This window comes from Lepidochelys olivacea (genome assembly GCF_965140295.1).
Source record: "Lepidochelys olivacea isolate rLepOli2 genome assembly, chromosome: 8".
NCBI lineage: Eukaryota > Metazoa > Chordata > Testudines > Cheloniidae > Lepidochelys > Lepidochelys olivacea.
Window position 1 is genome coordinate 74,850,943 of NC_140418.1, and position 15,047 is coordinate 74,865,989.

The 15,047-nt window shown below is 38.1% G+C and overlaps 1 protein-coding gene across 5 annotated transcripts in view; it reads left to right on the forward strand.

The window, feature by feature from the left end:
• The window catches only part of EVI5 (ecotropic viral integration site 5), a 125,481-nt gene that overhangs the window by 22,432 nt on the left and 88,002 nt on the right, over positions 1-15,047 (forward strand). For 4 of the 5 annotated variants that reach the window (XM_084637795.1, XM_084637796.1, XM_084637794.1 and 1 more), the window contains exons 2-5: positions 583-812; positions 3,756-3,945; positions 11,664-11,888; positions 14,194-14,268. In XM_084637795.1, coding sequence (XP_084493921.1) covers positions 664-812; positions 3,756-3,945; positions 11,664-11,888; positions 14,194-14,268 — 639 coding nt within the window. In that variant the 5' untranslated portion in view covers positions 583-663. Of the gene's footprint in view, positions 1-582; positions 813-2,295; positions 2,357-3,755; positions 3,946-11,663; positions 11,889-14,193; positions 14,269-15,047 lie in introns of those variants that run through there. The other variant, XM_084637793.1, reaches the window with a different exon arrangement.

Here is a 15,047-nt window from a genome sequence, read left to right on the forward strand (position 1 = left end):
CTGTGGTTCTTGTTGACTTTTAGCCAAACTTCCAGCCCAGTCCCTCTTTGAGATTGGAGAGAGCAAGAGAAAAATTAACACCTGTGGTACTTACTCATAAATTCCTTCCTGTGCATGTCAGTCCACAGGTAAAGTCAATGGCATTTTACCTGCTTTACTTGATTTTTTGCACTACTATTTTTATCAAGAGATATTAAGAGGATCTCACTAATGTGTCAGAGGTACAAGGCGGCTCTGGATCCAGAGGCACTACACAGAAAAGACTAGTCCTGTGGGTATCTTTGGGTAGTTTCCTTGATATCCTTTTGGTGAATCTGTCACATACTTTCTATATTTGTTCTCACATAGCACCTTAATCCCATACCTTTCTCTTGGGCTGCTTCGAACAACTTCGGGAATTCTGGGAAACAGGATAACCTTAAGTCACACTCTTTAGAAGGTGCAAAATACATGACAAACGCATCAGTTTATTTGTAGAATATAGCTATCCCACTAAATACCTTTTTCCACTGGCTTGAGTGGGCCTGCTGATCAGTCTACAAAAATAACCTCTACCATCCCTTTTCCTTTTGTAATTTGCAGGTGGCGACGGACAAGGTTGCAGGAAAGCTGAGTTCTACTCTCTCATGGGTGAAGAACACTGTATCGCATACTGTCAGTCAAATGGCCAGTCAGGTGGCAAGTCCATCTGCCTCATTACACACTACATCCTCTTCTACCACTCTTTCTACTCCAGCACTATCACCATCCTCACCAACGCGGTTGAGTCCAGATGATTTAGAATTATTAGCTAAACTAGAGGAACAGAACAGGTGAGTGGGGAAACATGGTTTTCATATTTTGCTCTTAAAATTGTAAAATGAGAACTAAAATAGACTTATCAAAATTATAGCAGAGAACCTATTAAAAGGGGTAATGTTTTTCCTGAACACAAAATTTTACTCAGTTTAAAACTGCTAGCTGCATGGAAAAGAATGTGCATTTTAAATGTTCTTAATCTGAGATTTAGAAAAGCATCTGCTCTTTCAGAACCTCCAAAACATTATTTGTTACCTTTTCTAGCTTTATAGAAATCATTAAACATTGTTTCTAGAACTGTACTGACAGCTGATGCTGGAGTCCATGAGATTCAGGGATATAGTTTAAAGAGGGAGTCTCAAGTCCTGATGCTTTCACCTAACCTGTTCCTTGCTGGCTTTTAAACCTATGTGAAAGGATGCAGATCTTTGACTCCTAAACAGTCTAGTTTTATCCTTTTCTGCTCATTGGGGGCTTTTCTGGAAAAGCCCCCAATGACCTAGGGTACAAAGACTTTTAAATGGTGATCAGTAGCACCTCAAACCTTTAGTTGTCTGATTATCTGGTTTTAGTCAGGCCTTTTGGTAAACCTTTCTCTAAGCAGTTTTTCTCAAAAACTGTGAATTAGGATCAGAGATCCAGACCCTCTGTTACAGTAAAGTTGACATTTTAAGAACACGTTTTTAGTTAATTCTATAAAACAGCACTTGGTGTAAAGACATGGACATTTAAAGTCTGAATAAATTAATTTAGCAAACAGTTTTCAGACAACTTTCAAAACTTTCCATAAATGGAATAATCTTATCACCCTTGCATCTTGGTTTTACAGGTTGGATTGGAGTATTTCTCCTTGTCTCTTGAAAACTGTCCGTTTTCATTTTAGCTATAGTGAAGCTTATATACATTTCACTACATCTCCATTATTGGTTGTGACACGCTCAATAGGCAATAAGGAGTCCCATTGCTTATCTTCCTTCAAACAGTTCACACCAAGCCTGCTTTTTCACATCAAGATTACGCTTTTTCAAGGAGAGAGTTGATGCACCTATCTTGAAAGCTGCTGTGTATCGTCACAAAATTTTGAATCTGCTACATTTTTTTTTAAACTATAACTGCTCTTTGGAAGTAAAGAATTGAACTCTGAACCCAGGAAGTCATACTTGTTTCTGCTCACCAGACAAATTGCTGCTGGTGATATCTTTAAATTCAGATTTCCTTGTCTGTGTGAGAGAGAAACTGGCCTACACCTGAAGAGATAGGATATAGGTGAATTGAACAGTTTAGGCTACAGTGAAAGAACCCAAAGGAGAAGTGAGACACAAGGAAACTTAAACTTCCTGCAACCAAGTTTAACCTCTTGAGTTAGCAAAACTATCTACTTTTTATTGAAGGCCTCACAAAAAATGCATTGGAATGGTGCAGTCCAAAGGATCTGTTTGTGAATAGTAAATCATTGATAGGGTTTTACATGAATCTTAGTTTGTGTTCTGTGTTTAGTGACTACTTACAATATAAAGAAACTACATGTTACAAATCTGAGGGCAATGGATTCAGTAAGGTAAGGTTTCAAATTATAATAGAAATGTAGTAGAATTTCTTAGAAACTGAGGAAAAATAAAACATGGATTGTCAAAATCTTAGGTTTTGCAATCTTAAAATGTTCTGTGCTTTAAAAGTACATATAGCTCTTTTCTCTGACGTTATTTGGAGTCTGACTGTGTTTAGCATGGTGCATGTTGAGAAAAGCAGTTCTAGTGTTTAAGTTAGTAGTGGAACATGGTAGGTTAGGTTTGTAGAAGTTGAAAAATGCATTTTCATGTGTATACAATACAACTGGCTAGTGATTCTGTACATCTCAGCTTTGAGTTTTTCTTGTGAAAATGAGACTGTTTCCATTAATTGGGGCTAAATTCAGATTTAAACTTCTGGGACCATTGTAGTTAAAGGGGCACACTACTACTTTAAGCCTTTTGTTCAAAAGCTGAAAATAATAAAACTACAAAGATCACACTTGTAAGATGTTGCTTTTTATGGATTAAATCTCATTCTGATACATGCTTTGTTTACACAATACTTAAGATTTTTTTTATAAATACTAATGGATAGGAGCAGAAAAGGGGAAAGACCATGTAAATATCTGAATTAAATGTTTGTTCTAGCTGAGAACCTGAATGTGTCGGTGCCCTGAGATTTATGCACATACGTGGTCAATACTGTGCAGAGGTTTATAATTTCCTGAAAAAAATTAACAGCTCAACCTCACCAATATGGTGGTTGGATTCTACTTTTTAGCACAGGGACATCAGAATTTACTTGACTTATGTCTTTGCTTTCATAGCAGCCCCCCTTTCCTACAAATACAGCTCCAGTGCTAAGTGAAAATGGAACATAGTACACAGTCTCCTAGACTGCAAAGTGTAGTCTGATCTCTTGCTTCCTACCCAATACCTAGACTGAAGTAAATGGATTTGTTTTTATTACATGGCTCTTTGTTACTTGAAGATAGGTAGATCTTAAGGCCCAGTTCCTGCCACCCCTGAGCTTTTCACAAAATCAGTAGCCAACAGGAAACAGGGGATGAATCCAGGCTCAATAGTTAGCCTCTCTGTCTGGAGGGGCACAGAGGAATAAGGGCACGGCTGCATTAGAGTTTACAGTAGTCCAGCTGCATTAGTACAGGTGCGCCGGCTTAAGCTCCCTAATGTAGGCACTGTAAGCCAATAGGAGAGAGCTCTCCTGTCAGTTTAACTACTCCAAGCCTGTGAGCGGTTGTATTTAGGTCACTTCATTTACAATTTTTATTACAAAAACATGTTAAGTAAAACAGTGAATTAATGGATTTGTTGGATACATTCTGTGAAGAGGGGGTGGAAGAGTTATCTCCTCTAAACAATTTGATGATCAACAATGATGCAGTCTAATATGGTTAGTACTGTAACTAGCTTTGTATGTTGCAGACTGTTGGAGACAGACAGCAAATCCTTGCGTTCAGTAAATGGGTCAAGAAGAAACAGTGGCTCCTCCCTTGTATCCAGTTCATCAGCTTCTAGCAACCTCAGCCATCTCGAAGAAGACTCCTGGATTCTTTGGGGAAGAATTGTAAATGAATGGGAAGATGTACACAAAAAGAAAGAAAAGCAAATTAAGGTATTAGTCAGTATTATAGGACACTTTTATAGTGCAAAGCAACTGGTGCTATTTGGTTTATTCTCCAGTTGGTCTTCCATGTTTTTCGGAAAATAAGTTATAGAAACTCGGGCTGTCAACTAATCGCAGTTAACTCATGGGATTAATTTAAAAAAAATTAATTGTGATGTTAAACAATAGAATACCAGCTGAAATTTATTAAATATTTTTGGATGTTTTTCTACACTTTCAAATATATCAATTTCAATTACAACACAGAATACAAAGTGTACAGTGCTCTCTTTATATTTTGATTACAAATATTTGCACTGTGAAAGATAAAGAAATAGTATTTTTCAATTCACCTCATACAAGTACTGTAGTGCAATTGCTTTATCATGAAAGTGAAACTTACAAATGTAGTTTTTTTGTTATATACCTGCACACAACAAAACGGTGTAAAACTTTAGAGCCTAAAAGTCCATGCAGTCCTACTTCTTGTTTAGCCAGTCTCTCTCAGACAAACAAGTTTGTTTACATTTGCAGAAGATAATGCTGCCCACTTGTCTACAATGTCATCTGAAATGTTACAATGCTTCAACCACCATTCCAGAGGACATGCATCCACATTGATGACTGGTTCCGCTTGATAACAATCCAAAGTAGTATGGACCGACACATGTTCATTTTCATTATCTGAGTCAGATGCCACCAGCAGAAGGTTGGATTTTCTCTTTTGGTGGTTTGGGTTCTGTGGTTTCTGCATTGGAGTGTTTGCTCTTTTAGCACTTCTGAATGCATGCTCCACACCTCATCCCACTCAGATTTTGGAAGGCACTTCACATTCTTAAGTCTTGGGTCAAGTGCTGTAGCTTTCTTTAGAAATTTCACATTAGCATCATCTTTGCATTTTGTCAAATTTGCAGTGAAAGTGTTCTTAAAATTAACAACATGTATTGAGTCATCATCTGAGACTGTTATAATGTGAAATATATGACAGAATGCTGGTAAAACAGAGCAGGAAACACACAATTCTCTCCAAGGAGTTCAGTCACAAAATTAATGCATTTTTTTTTAATGCAAGTCATCAGCATGGAAGCATGTCCTCTGGAATGGTGGCCAAAGCATGAAGAGGCATATGAATCTTTAGTGCATCTGGCACGTAAATACCTTGTGTCGCCAACTACAACAGTGCCATGTGAATGCCTGTTCTCACTTTCATGTGATATAATTAAGTAGTAGTCAGCATTATCTCTTGTAAATGTAAACAGACTTGTTTCTCTTCACGATTGGCTGAACAAGAAGTAGGACTGAATGAACTTGTGGGCTCTAACGTTTTACATAGTTTTATTTTTGAATGCAGGTTTTTTTGTACATAATTCTACATTTGTAAGTTCAACTTTCATGATCAAGAGATTGCATTACAGCACTTGTATTAAGTGAATTGAAAAATACTATTTTGTTTTTTACAGTGCAAATATGTGTAATAAAAATAAATATAAAATGAGCACTGTACACTTTGTATTTGATGTTGTTGTAATTTAAAATCAATATCTGAATGTAGAAAACATCCAAAAATATTTAAATAATGTTGTTCTATTGTTTAATTGCAATTTTTTAATTGCTTGACAGCCCTAATAGAAAATTCTAACTGAATCTTTTCATTCTGAATATCAATCCTATTTATGAGCTATCAGACTTGTATGCCCAGTCTGTCCTCATGTAATGCCAGATATATTTAGTACGTCCAGAATATCAAACACTTTCAATGAAATCTTCCACTGGAAATGGATTGCAAACTAGGAAAGATTCCTCATTTCCTTAATCTTATTTCTGAAGACAGAACAGACTTCATATTCGGAGCCTGTGCTACTTCTGTAAGGGCATGTGACATAGCATCATTTATGCAGGTGAGGATATTTCAGATCTCTCAGCCAACATCTGTCAAAAAAGACTAGAAAGCCCACTCCTCTGGGGCAAGTAGGAATCTTTTTCTGGCAAGTGCAAGCAGTTTTGCAGACTAATTAGGTTTCTAGCACCTTATGGGGCAAATATAAACTTCCAACTATGACCAGCATAAACCAATGCTGTGTTTTCTTCCCTGGGAGAACTGACCAGAGTCTTCTCAGTTTTGCTGCTGCTGTACAGAGCCCTGCCTGCAGTAGTGAAACTGACAAAAAACAGGTCAGTTTTATACCACTGATGTTTGACCTCTTCTGCGCAGCGCTGTGTGCTGGAGCTCTTCAGTGGGGAGGAGAACTCACAGGGGGCCTGTGGGAGGGATAGAATAGCTTGAGATGCCTTACCACTACTATCCGTGCAACAGCCAAAAGGACAAGAGGAGAGAAAGAAAGAAAAGAGGGAAACTATCCTAACAGTCAGAATATTTTGGGGGAAGGAGGGATCTATTAACCTCTGTTTAATAGATATCTGATGCTCAGGGGCTCCTTACTTTGTAGGATTCAGGGAGAGCACCCTTCCCTTTCCCAGTGGCTTGGAGTGGGGTAGGTGGGAGGAAGATAGTAAAGACCAAAGCAGACTGAAGAACTTCAAAAAGAGCTCACAAAACTAAGTGATTGGGCAACAAAATTTCAAATGAAATGTAATGTGGATAAATGTAAAATAATGCACATTGGAAAAAATAACCCCAACTATCCCTGCAATATGATGGGGCCTAATTTAGCTACAACTAATCAGGAGAAAGATCTTGGAGTCATCGTGGAGAGTTCTCTGAAGACATCGACGCAGTGTGCAGCGGAAGTGAAAAAAGCAAACGGGATGTTAGGAATCATTAAAAAAGCGATAGAGAATAAGACTGAGAATATCTTATTGCCCTTATATAAATCCATGGTACACCCACATCTTGAGTACTGCATACAGATATGGTCCCCCCATCTCGTATACTGGCATTAGAAAAGGGCAACTAAAATGATTATGGGTTTGGAACAGGTCCCATAAGAGGAGAGATTAGAGACTAGGACTTTTCAGCTTGGAAAAGAGGAGACTAAGGGGTGATATGCTAGAGGTATATAAAATCATGAGTGGTGTGGAGAAAGTGACTAAGGAAAAGTTATTTACTTGTTCCCATAATATAAGAACTAGGGGCCACCAAATGAAATGAATGGGTAGCAGGTTTAAAACAAATAAAAGGAAGTTCTTCACTCAGTGCACAGTCAACCTGTGGAACTCCTTGCCTGAGGAGGTTGTGAAGGCTAGGACTATAACAGGGTTTAAAAGAGAACTGGATAAATTCATGGAGGTTAAGTCCATTAATGGCTATTAGCCAGGATGGGTAAGGAATGGTGTCCCTAGCCTCTGTTTGTGAGAGGGTGGAGATGGATGGCAGGAGAGAGATCCCTTGATCATTACCTGTTAGGTTCACTCCCTCTGGGGCATCTGGCATTGGCCACTGTTGGTAGACAGGATTCTGGGCTGGATGGACCTTTGGTCTGACCCAGTATGGCCATTCTTATATTCTTGTATTATATAAAATTAATTATTTATTAACTAGGCATTGGTCTGTGACAGTTGGAACTAGCCAGAAATTGATATGGAAGATGACAAGTAGGCTTAGTTTTGCTAAATGTTGAATAATTTCCAACCCCATGTAAGTGGTTGGGTGTAAAGTGGGTAGCAGAGATGGAGAGAGAGAAATTAAAGAGTGTGTGTGTGTGTGTGTGTGTGTGTGTGTGTGTGTGTGTAAAATTTCTTTGGGGAGGCAGCTGTGAAGAAAGAGAACATAACATGGGAAGTGAAAGAGAGGTTTGAGGACCGAGAAAAGAAGGAAAAGAGGAAACAGACTGTTTCTGCTCACAAAGCAAAGACAGATTGTGAAAAGGCACCCTTAATAGATCATGGAAAGAAAATGATTTGAAGTCAAGAGGAGGGAAGACCAGACAAAAACAAGAGAATGTAGTAAATAGGGCATCTGAGTAGGATTCAGTGGAAATATTTGAGTGTCACACACTAGTGTCAAACGGTTTTTGTGGTGTTTTCACCAACTATAAAACTAGTCAAAATACTATTTGGGGAACATAGTCGTCAAATTTAACCAGTGTTAGTGGAATATCTTTTCAGTGAGTTTTCTTTTGCTGTTCAGCCAGCTCTACTTGTAAGTTACTTTTTAAAAACTAATTAGATGGATTGACAATTTTAAAATTAAATACAGTGTATAACAGTATGCAACAGCTTCCCATTAATGCCAGTGGGCATGGCTTTGACTGCAGAGGTATCTTCAGATTTGGCTACAAAGGCTGCCCTTGGGCTTGTAGACTTGGGGAAATTTTTGAAACTCTGAACATAAACATATGGTACATTATTTTTTTCAGGCAGGTTGACGTATGTTCCAACTTTGGCACTTTCATCCACCTCAAAGCATGGACCTAGAGGTAATTCTGCAAGGTGACCTTAGGGGTTCCACCTTTCAGTACCCCTGGCATGCGTAAAGAATGATGCTGTGCCTGTTAGCAAGTGCAATATTTTCCTGACATATAGCCCTGGTACCACTACTGTTTCTTTAGGTGTGTAGGAAGAGTTAATCTTTGTTGCCTTGTAGAGCATGTACATAGGTAACTTAATTTGGGGGGATGGGGAGTTAACTCTCCCCTCCCACATTGAGTGTGAGGTATAGGCAATTGAGGGTGGTGAATTGTTGGGAAGCAATACCTGGAGGCTGCTTTGGAAAGTTGAGGCACAGTATCACATGAGAGCAGGGATGCGGGGGGCATGTGATAAAGGGCTTTTGAGTTGATGGGAGCATAGCTGGCTCAGGGAGTTAAAGCTCTGCTCCCTGAATCAGCAAGGGATCGTCAGTACAGAGCTACTAAGATACTCCTAAAGTGGAGCTCCAGAGGGGCCTGGCTCCCTTAGGGATATTAAAGGGCTGATTTCACTGCTACAGAGCTACAGAACGCTCCTGCTGTAGTGAAGGTTCTTTGTTACATTCCTTTCCTTGTTGACTTCACCAAGAAACTGTGTAATTGTTTTTTTAATTGTTACTTTTTAAATGCTGTCCTTGCCCTTGGAAATTCCCAGAAGAGTCAATGCTGAGAATGATTTTATGTATTTGTCTTTTTTTGACAAATAGAGAGGCAGTCTTCAAAAACTTTAAAATGAAGCTAACTTGAAGGTCTTGAAAATAAAAGTACCTACTGAACTTTCATAAGACTTGGACAAATGATAATTGCCAAGACTTATCCCTTAAATTAATAGAGCTACCTGCAAAGGTGTTTGAAATAGTGTTGTAATGAGGTGCTGGTTTCAGCTTTAACTATGGAGAGGTTTCTACTTCTCCATAATTCTTATTTAATAAACTTACAGCAATGACAGCTACCAGTTTTTTTTCCTTTTCAGCATTTTGATATTTTCTTAGTGAAAGGATTACTTAAGTAAAAGAAGGTTATCCTCTTTCAAAAACTTACACAGAACAAATTATTAGATAAAGTGCTAGAAAATGCATAGGAAAGGAACTGTGTTGCATTGTTGAGGGAATGACTCTGCGGTTGGTGGTTGTCCCCACGATTCTTAAACTTCCTGAGCTGTACCTTTTCTTAAAATCTTTATCAAGCAACCAAACCCCTTATCGCTCAGTCTTTCTTGACAGATCTGTAAATACAAGTACCATACTCGAGCACCCCGGGAATGAGACAGAATATGTAAGTAAGTTATTAGGGGCCCCAAGAATCTGTTCCTGGTACACCAGTTTATTCAGGGGAGGCTTGTATTGTGTAATAGCTGTCTTTAGCTTTTGAGAGAATTTATATATGTCCCATAACATGGAACCAAAAAAAAGTCAGAGAACCTGAACATATTACCCTCTTGGTATGCCTTTGTCTCTGAATTCATGTTCAAATAGCTTTAAAAAATATTTGAAGCACTGACATCAGTGAAATTAAGCGCAAAAAAAATAATTAAAACAAGAATTTCCTGTAGGTATTGTCCTAGTCAAGGAGACCCTTATCTGAATAATATAGAAGTAGGACTTTTGTTGTACCATATTAACATTGTAGCCTAACATGCCTAAAATAATAAATTTGGCAAATATTACTATTGGCTAATACTATGTAACCATTTTGTTACTTTTTTTTTTAATTTTAGCTCATTGGGGATTTATTCCAACCAAAGATTTCATATTTCTGATTCAGAGGTTACAAATGACGACAAATGTACAAATGTTGTATCTTAAAGGCATTTTTTTGTGGAATGTTAAAATAACTGCGTCAGTTAAGTTCTGGTGCATAGTAGCCATCTGGTGGTGCTTGAAAGCATGTGCAACTGCTTAGATGATAGGTACCCTGATTTGATAGACTAATGAATGGAATTACTTACTCCTGAAAATACACTTTTAAAGTTTTTATTGTTTATTAAGTTGTGTTAGGATATAGATATTCAGGCCTGTCTGCAAAGGCCTGTACTCTAAGAATTTAGGTGTATTCTTATCACTTGGCTAGTGATAGAGGTATAAAAGAAAGAATCAAAATCACTGTTGTCTGGTGTAAGGGCCTTCTCTTACTGTGACAATCTGAGGCCCTGTTCTTAGGCTAAGGCCTTTGGCTAAGCAGCAGAGGCAGCCATAAGCTGGGAAGCGACCGGTCACCTTCTCACATTCCAAACTAGTCGCATTGAAATAGTGCCTAACAGCCCAATAGCACCTTATCAGGACAGGATTGTATTCCTATCACCTCCAGAGAAAGGGAAGTGCCTAGAAAATGTAAAAGGAAACTTAGTTTGATAGCATCCTGTCTGGCAAGAACTCACTTATCAATAGCTGGGATGTGAAATCCTCACTTCTGTATTGTTTTGTCATTATAGTTCCCACTTTGCTGCTGTTTGTCTGTATAATCTCTGTCTGGTTCTGTGATTGTTCCTGTCTGCTGTATAATTAATTTTGCTGGGTGTAAACTAATTGAGGTGGTGGGATATAATTGGTTACATAATCATGTTACAATATGTTAGGATTGGTTAGTTAAATTTCAGGAAAATGATTGGTTAAGGTATAGCTAAGCAGAACTCAAGTTTTACTATATAATCTGTAGTCAATGAGGAAGTGACGGGGTGTGGGTGTGTGAGATGGGAACAGGGAATGGGGGTAAGAAAATTGGAATCATGTTTTGCTAAAGGGGGAGATGGGAACAGGGAATGGGGGTAAGAAAATTGGAATCATGTTTTGCTAAAGGGGGAGATGGGAACAGGGAATGGGGGTAAGAAAATTGGAATCATGCTTGGCTAAGGGTAGGAATGGGATCAGGGACACAGGTGTAAGGCTCTGTGGTGTCAGAGCTGGGAAGGAGGATACTAAGGAAGGAAACTGGAATCATGCTTGCTGGAAGTTCACCCCAATAAACATCGAATTGTTTGCACCTTTGGACTTCGGGTATTGTTGCTCTCTGTTGATGCGAGAAGGACCAGGGAAGTAAGTGGGTGAAGGAATAAGCCCCCTAACAAGTTGCATGGTAATCATACTCTTGGCATCTTCTTGGTCAACGCTCCTTTCTTTTGCTACTAAGTGAAAACAAAGCTGAGTTTAGTTGGATCACCATTTAAACACCCATCTCTCAAGTGCCTATTGTGGACTATGTAATTGTTTTATAACATGCTTTTCCTTTGTAACCAACTTAAGTCATGGGAAATTTCCTTCACAAAAGAGATTTAAAATTTCATTGTAGTTTGTTTTAGAAATTTACATATTTATACTGTAGGAATCATTAATGAGTTTCCTTTCTTTTTTTCTTATGCTTTAGGAGCTTGTTCGAAAAGGGATACCCCATCATTTTAGAGCAATAGTTTGGCAGCTTTTATGCACTGCTCAAAGCATGCCAATAAAGGATCAGTATTCAGAGCTTTTGAAAATGACTTCTCCTTGTGAAAAACTGATAAGAAGGGACATTGCTAGAACATATCCTGAACATGATTTTTTTAAAGAAAAAGACAGTCTTGGGCAGGAGGTTTTATTTAATGTTATGAAGGTAAGTTAGTTGTTTTTTTTGAATATACAATATTGGAACACAGATGGAGGCTTGAAAAATAACATACCCATGTTGCATCCTCTTTAAGAGCCTCTAGTCTTTGGCAATAGAACTTTCAAGGCTGTAACTTAGTATAAAAATTTTTACCTCTTGATAGCACAGTTTCAAATGGTTTGCAGATATTTGTATGTTTAGCTATAGGAATAACTTCACTTTATCAGCAGTAGAAAACATTTACTTGATTATCTTAGATTAGGATAAAATCAATACTAAATACTAACAGCATAATGGAAATAGCTTGTGCAGTAAAGCAAAACAAACACACATTGTGACAGTTGACTAAAACAAGAACTTGAAAATTAGAAGTGCCATTCAATCTTCAGACCCCCTGTTGAGTCTAGGTGGTAGTTCCTTCACTTTGTGCTACACCCAGACTGATTTGAGATTGCTACAGTGCTGAAGAACAAGATGACTTCTAACTTCAGAGTAATATTGTCCAGAATTTCTTTGCATTTATTAGCTGACGTAACTATTTTGGGGCTTAATTTAGGAAAAAAAGATTTTCCAGGCCCCACAGTTTCTTGAAATCCTTATTCCGCAGAAAAATTGGCCTGCTGCCAAATCCCATAACCCAATAAACCTCAGCTACTCTAAATAAAAGCTAAGGAGCCAGCTGAAAACTCATTAAAATTGTGTCTACCTCTTAACTGATCATTGTATATTTCTCTTTGATAGTACTTGCTGCTTGAAACAGGCCCTTTTTTGTTTTTATTGCTAAGCAAGAACATCTGAGAACATACACTTAAGCCTTGGGAACATGGGTTACTTTTAAATCTTGATTTTACTTGTTGCGAAGAAAATATCTTTCAGCAGCTTCATCATCCTTTGCATAGTAGTTATGGTCTGAAAAGTAGAAACGTTCAGTGTTTCAAGAGGTCTACAATATGAGCAGCATAACATGGAAGTGTTCTTACAGTTCTGTTAGAAACTGTCATGTTTGGAATGAATATATTGCTGTCATCCAAAATTTAGTGTCTGTTAGAGCAAACCAGGTCTGCGTAAAAAAAAACCAAACCAAAACAAAAACACTACTCCATACATTTGCTCCTCGATGAAATCCACCACCCCCCATAGCTGTGCTGCAGACAGGAGCTACTCCCTCTGTAGGCCAGGTTATGTCACGACAGCTGTGGAATTGGGGGTGATGGGTTGGGAGAGAAGTGGTGATAGTGTTGTGAAGCCTGTTGCCCAGTATCTTCCTAAAATTAACAAATTCCTCTGGTTGAAGACTGCATGTATCCCTTTCAAAAGGGGGTGACAAATAACATGAAATGCTTCTCCCCTATGCTGGCCTAGGGAACATGGAATTGAGCTCAGTCCTCTGAAGCATCATGCTACCACTAGATCATTTGACCTCTAAATAGAAATTCTGTAGTCTATTAGGAATTCAGAGAAGGAAGGGTACTCTGAAGGCCAGATTGGTTGAAATGTCTATAAGTGCTGTGATCCCATTAGTGCTGCTCCCTTGCTATCATGATCTGTTTCAGGCAAACTAGGGAGAGGAAATCATTCCAGCCATCTGTCTCAACTAGTGGAGTTAAAGGAAAAATAATTAATGTAAACTGGCCTTGAACAGAGCAATCAACAAGGAAACAGCGTGGCAAACATGAAGCTTTGGTCCTTCAACTTCACAAGTAGAATGTCTTCATTTAGGAGACTTTGAAACTGCTTAGTGGAGGACCTTTTTCCCTAACCCACTTGAGGACATAAAACTAATGGCTGAATAAAGGCACAGTTTTGAGTGGCTGTTTCCATATACAATCCATAACTTTACAAATATAGATCTGTGGCTGACATAGGAGTCAGTCTTGCTACACTGAGAACATTAAGGACTTGCTGCTATCTTGAAGTTTATAAGCCTTTACAGTTTGCATTTAGAAATGCTTATTTGAATATGACCAATGTTCAAAATAGTCATTCCAAAATGAAAATCTTTCAAACCTTTAATCTGCCCTTGGGAGCTTGCTCTTTAGATGCTGATCCAAAATAGCTTCAGTTGTCAGATGACTGCTCCAACAGGAAGGACCATGTCTGTTTTATTTCAAAGGTTAACCGTTGAAGTATTGTGTTCAGTTTAAGCACAAGTCACTTTTCTTGGCATTTTAAGCTTCTGCCTACTGAAAGGGTTGGATAAAAGTTGACCCACCTTTAGCAGCTAGAAACAAAAGCAGAAAAACAGCAACCAGTATGAAAATAAGTGTTTTAATTGTTGCTTTTCAAAATCTTAAAGATTTTTATCTTCTAGGCTTATTCTTTAGTGGATCGTGAGGTTGGATACTGTCAAGGAAGTGCTTTTATAGTTGGGCTGCTGCTTATGCAGGTAAAGAGAGTATTATGTCAAATGTGTAGAACCTCTAATGTTTTACTAGAATGCAGAACACAGCATAGTACCCTGTGATGGGATTCTTTTTTCTGTATATTTAGTTTTCCATAATTTCTTTCACAGTGGACTGCCAGATACTTCACTAGTCAAGAACATTTTAAAGTTATTTTACAGAGTCAAATTAGTTTTTTGCTCTCTGCTTCTGTCCTTCCCAAGAAGCACCTTGAATAAGGAGTGACCTTTCTCAATGGAGGAGGAACACTTATTTCTCAAACTTTTTTCAGAAGTTACTTCAGTGTTCCCCTAGCTCTTACTCATTTCAACTTCAGTGGCCTTGATTGCTGAGTGACCACAAAGTTTCATTTGAATTAAAATGTGCCAAACTTCAGAGCTGTCTTTCACACTTTGAGACTTAGTGCTCAACATTAGAATAGGCTTTATAAATTCCAAGGCCAGAAGGGACCCTTGTGATTACCTAGTCTGACCTCCTGTATTAGTCCTAGACCATCTCCAAAATAATTCCTAGAGCATATATTTTAGAAATACTTCATCTTTATTTAAAATAATCAGTGATGGACAAACCAATGTAATCCTTGGTAAATTGTTCCAATAGTTAATTACTCAGTGTTTAAAAATTTATGCCTTATTCAGCTTCGAGCTGTTGGATCGTATTTATCTTTCTCTACTGAATTGAAGAGCCTATTATATTTGTTCCCTATGTAGATTCTCTTAGATTCATGCTGTCAGAAAAGGGACATGTATTTACTTTGAATAAC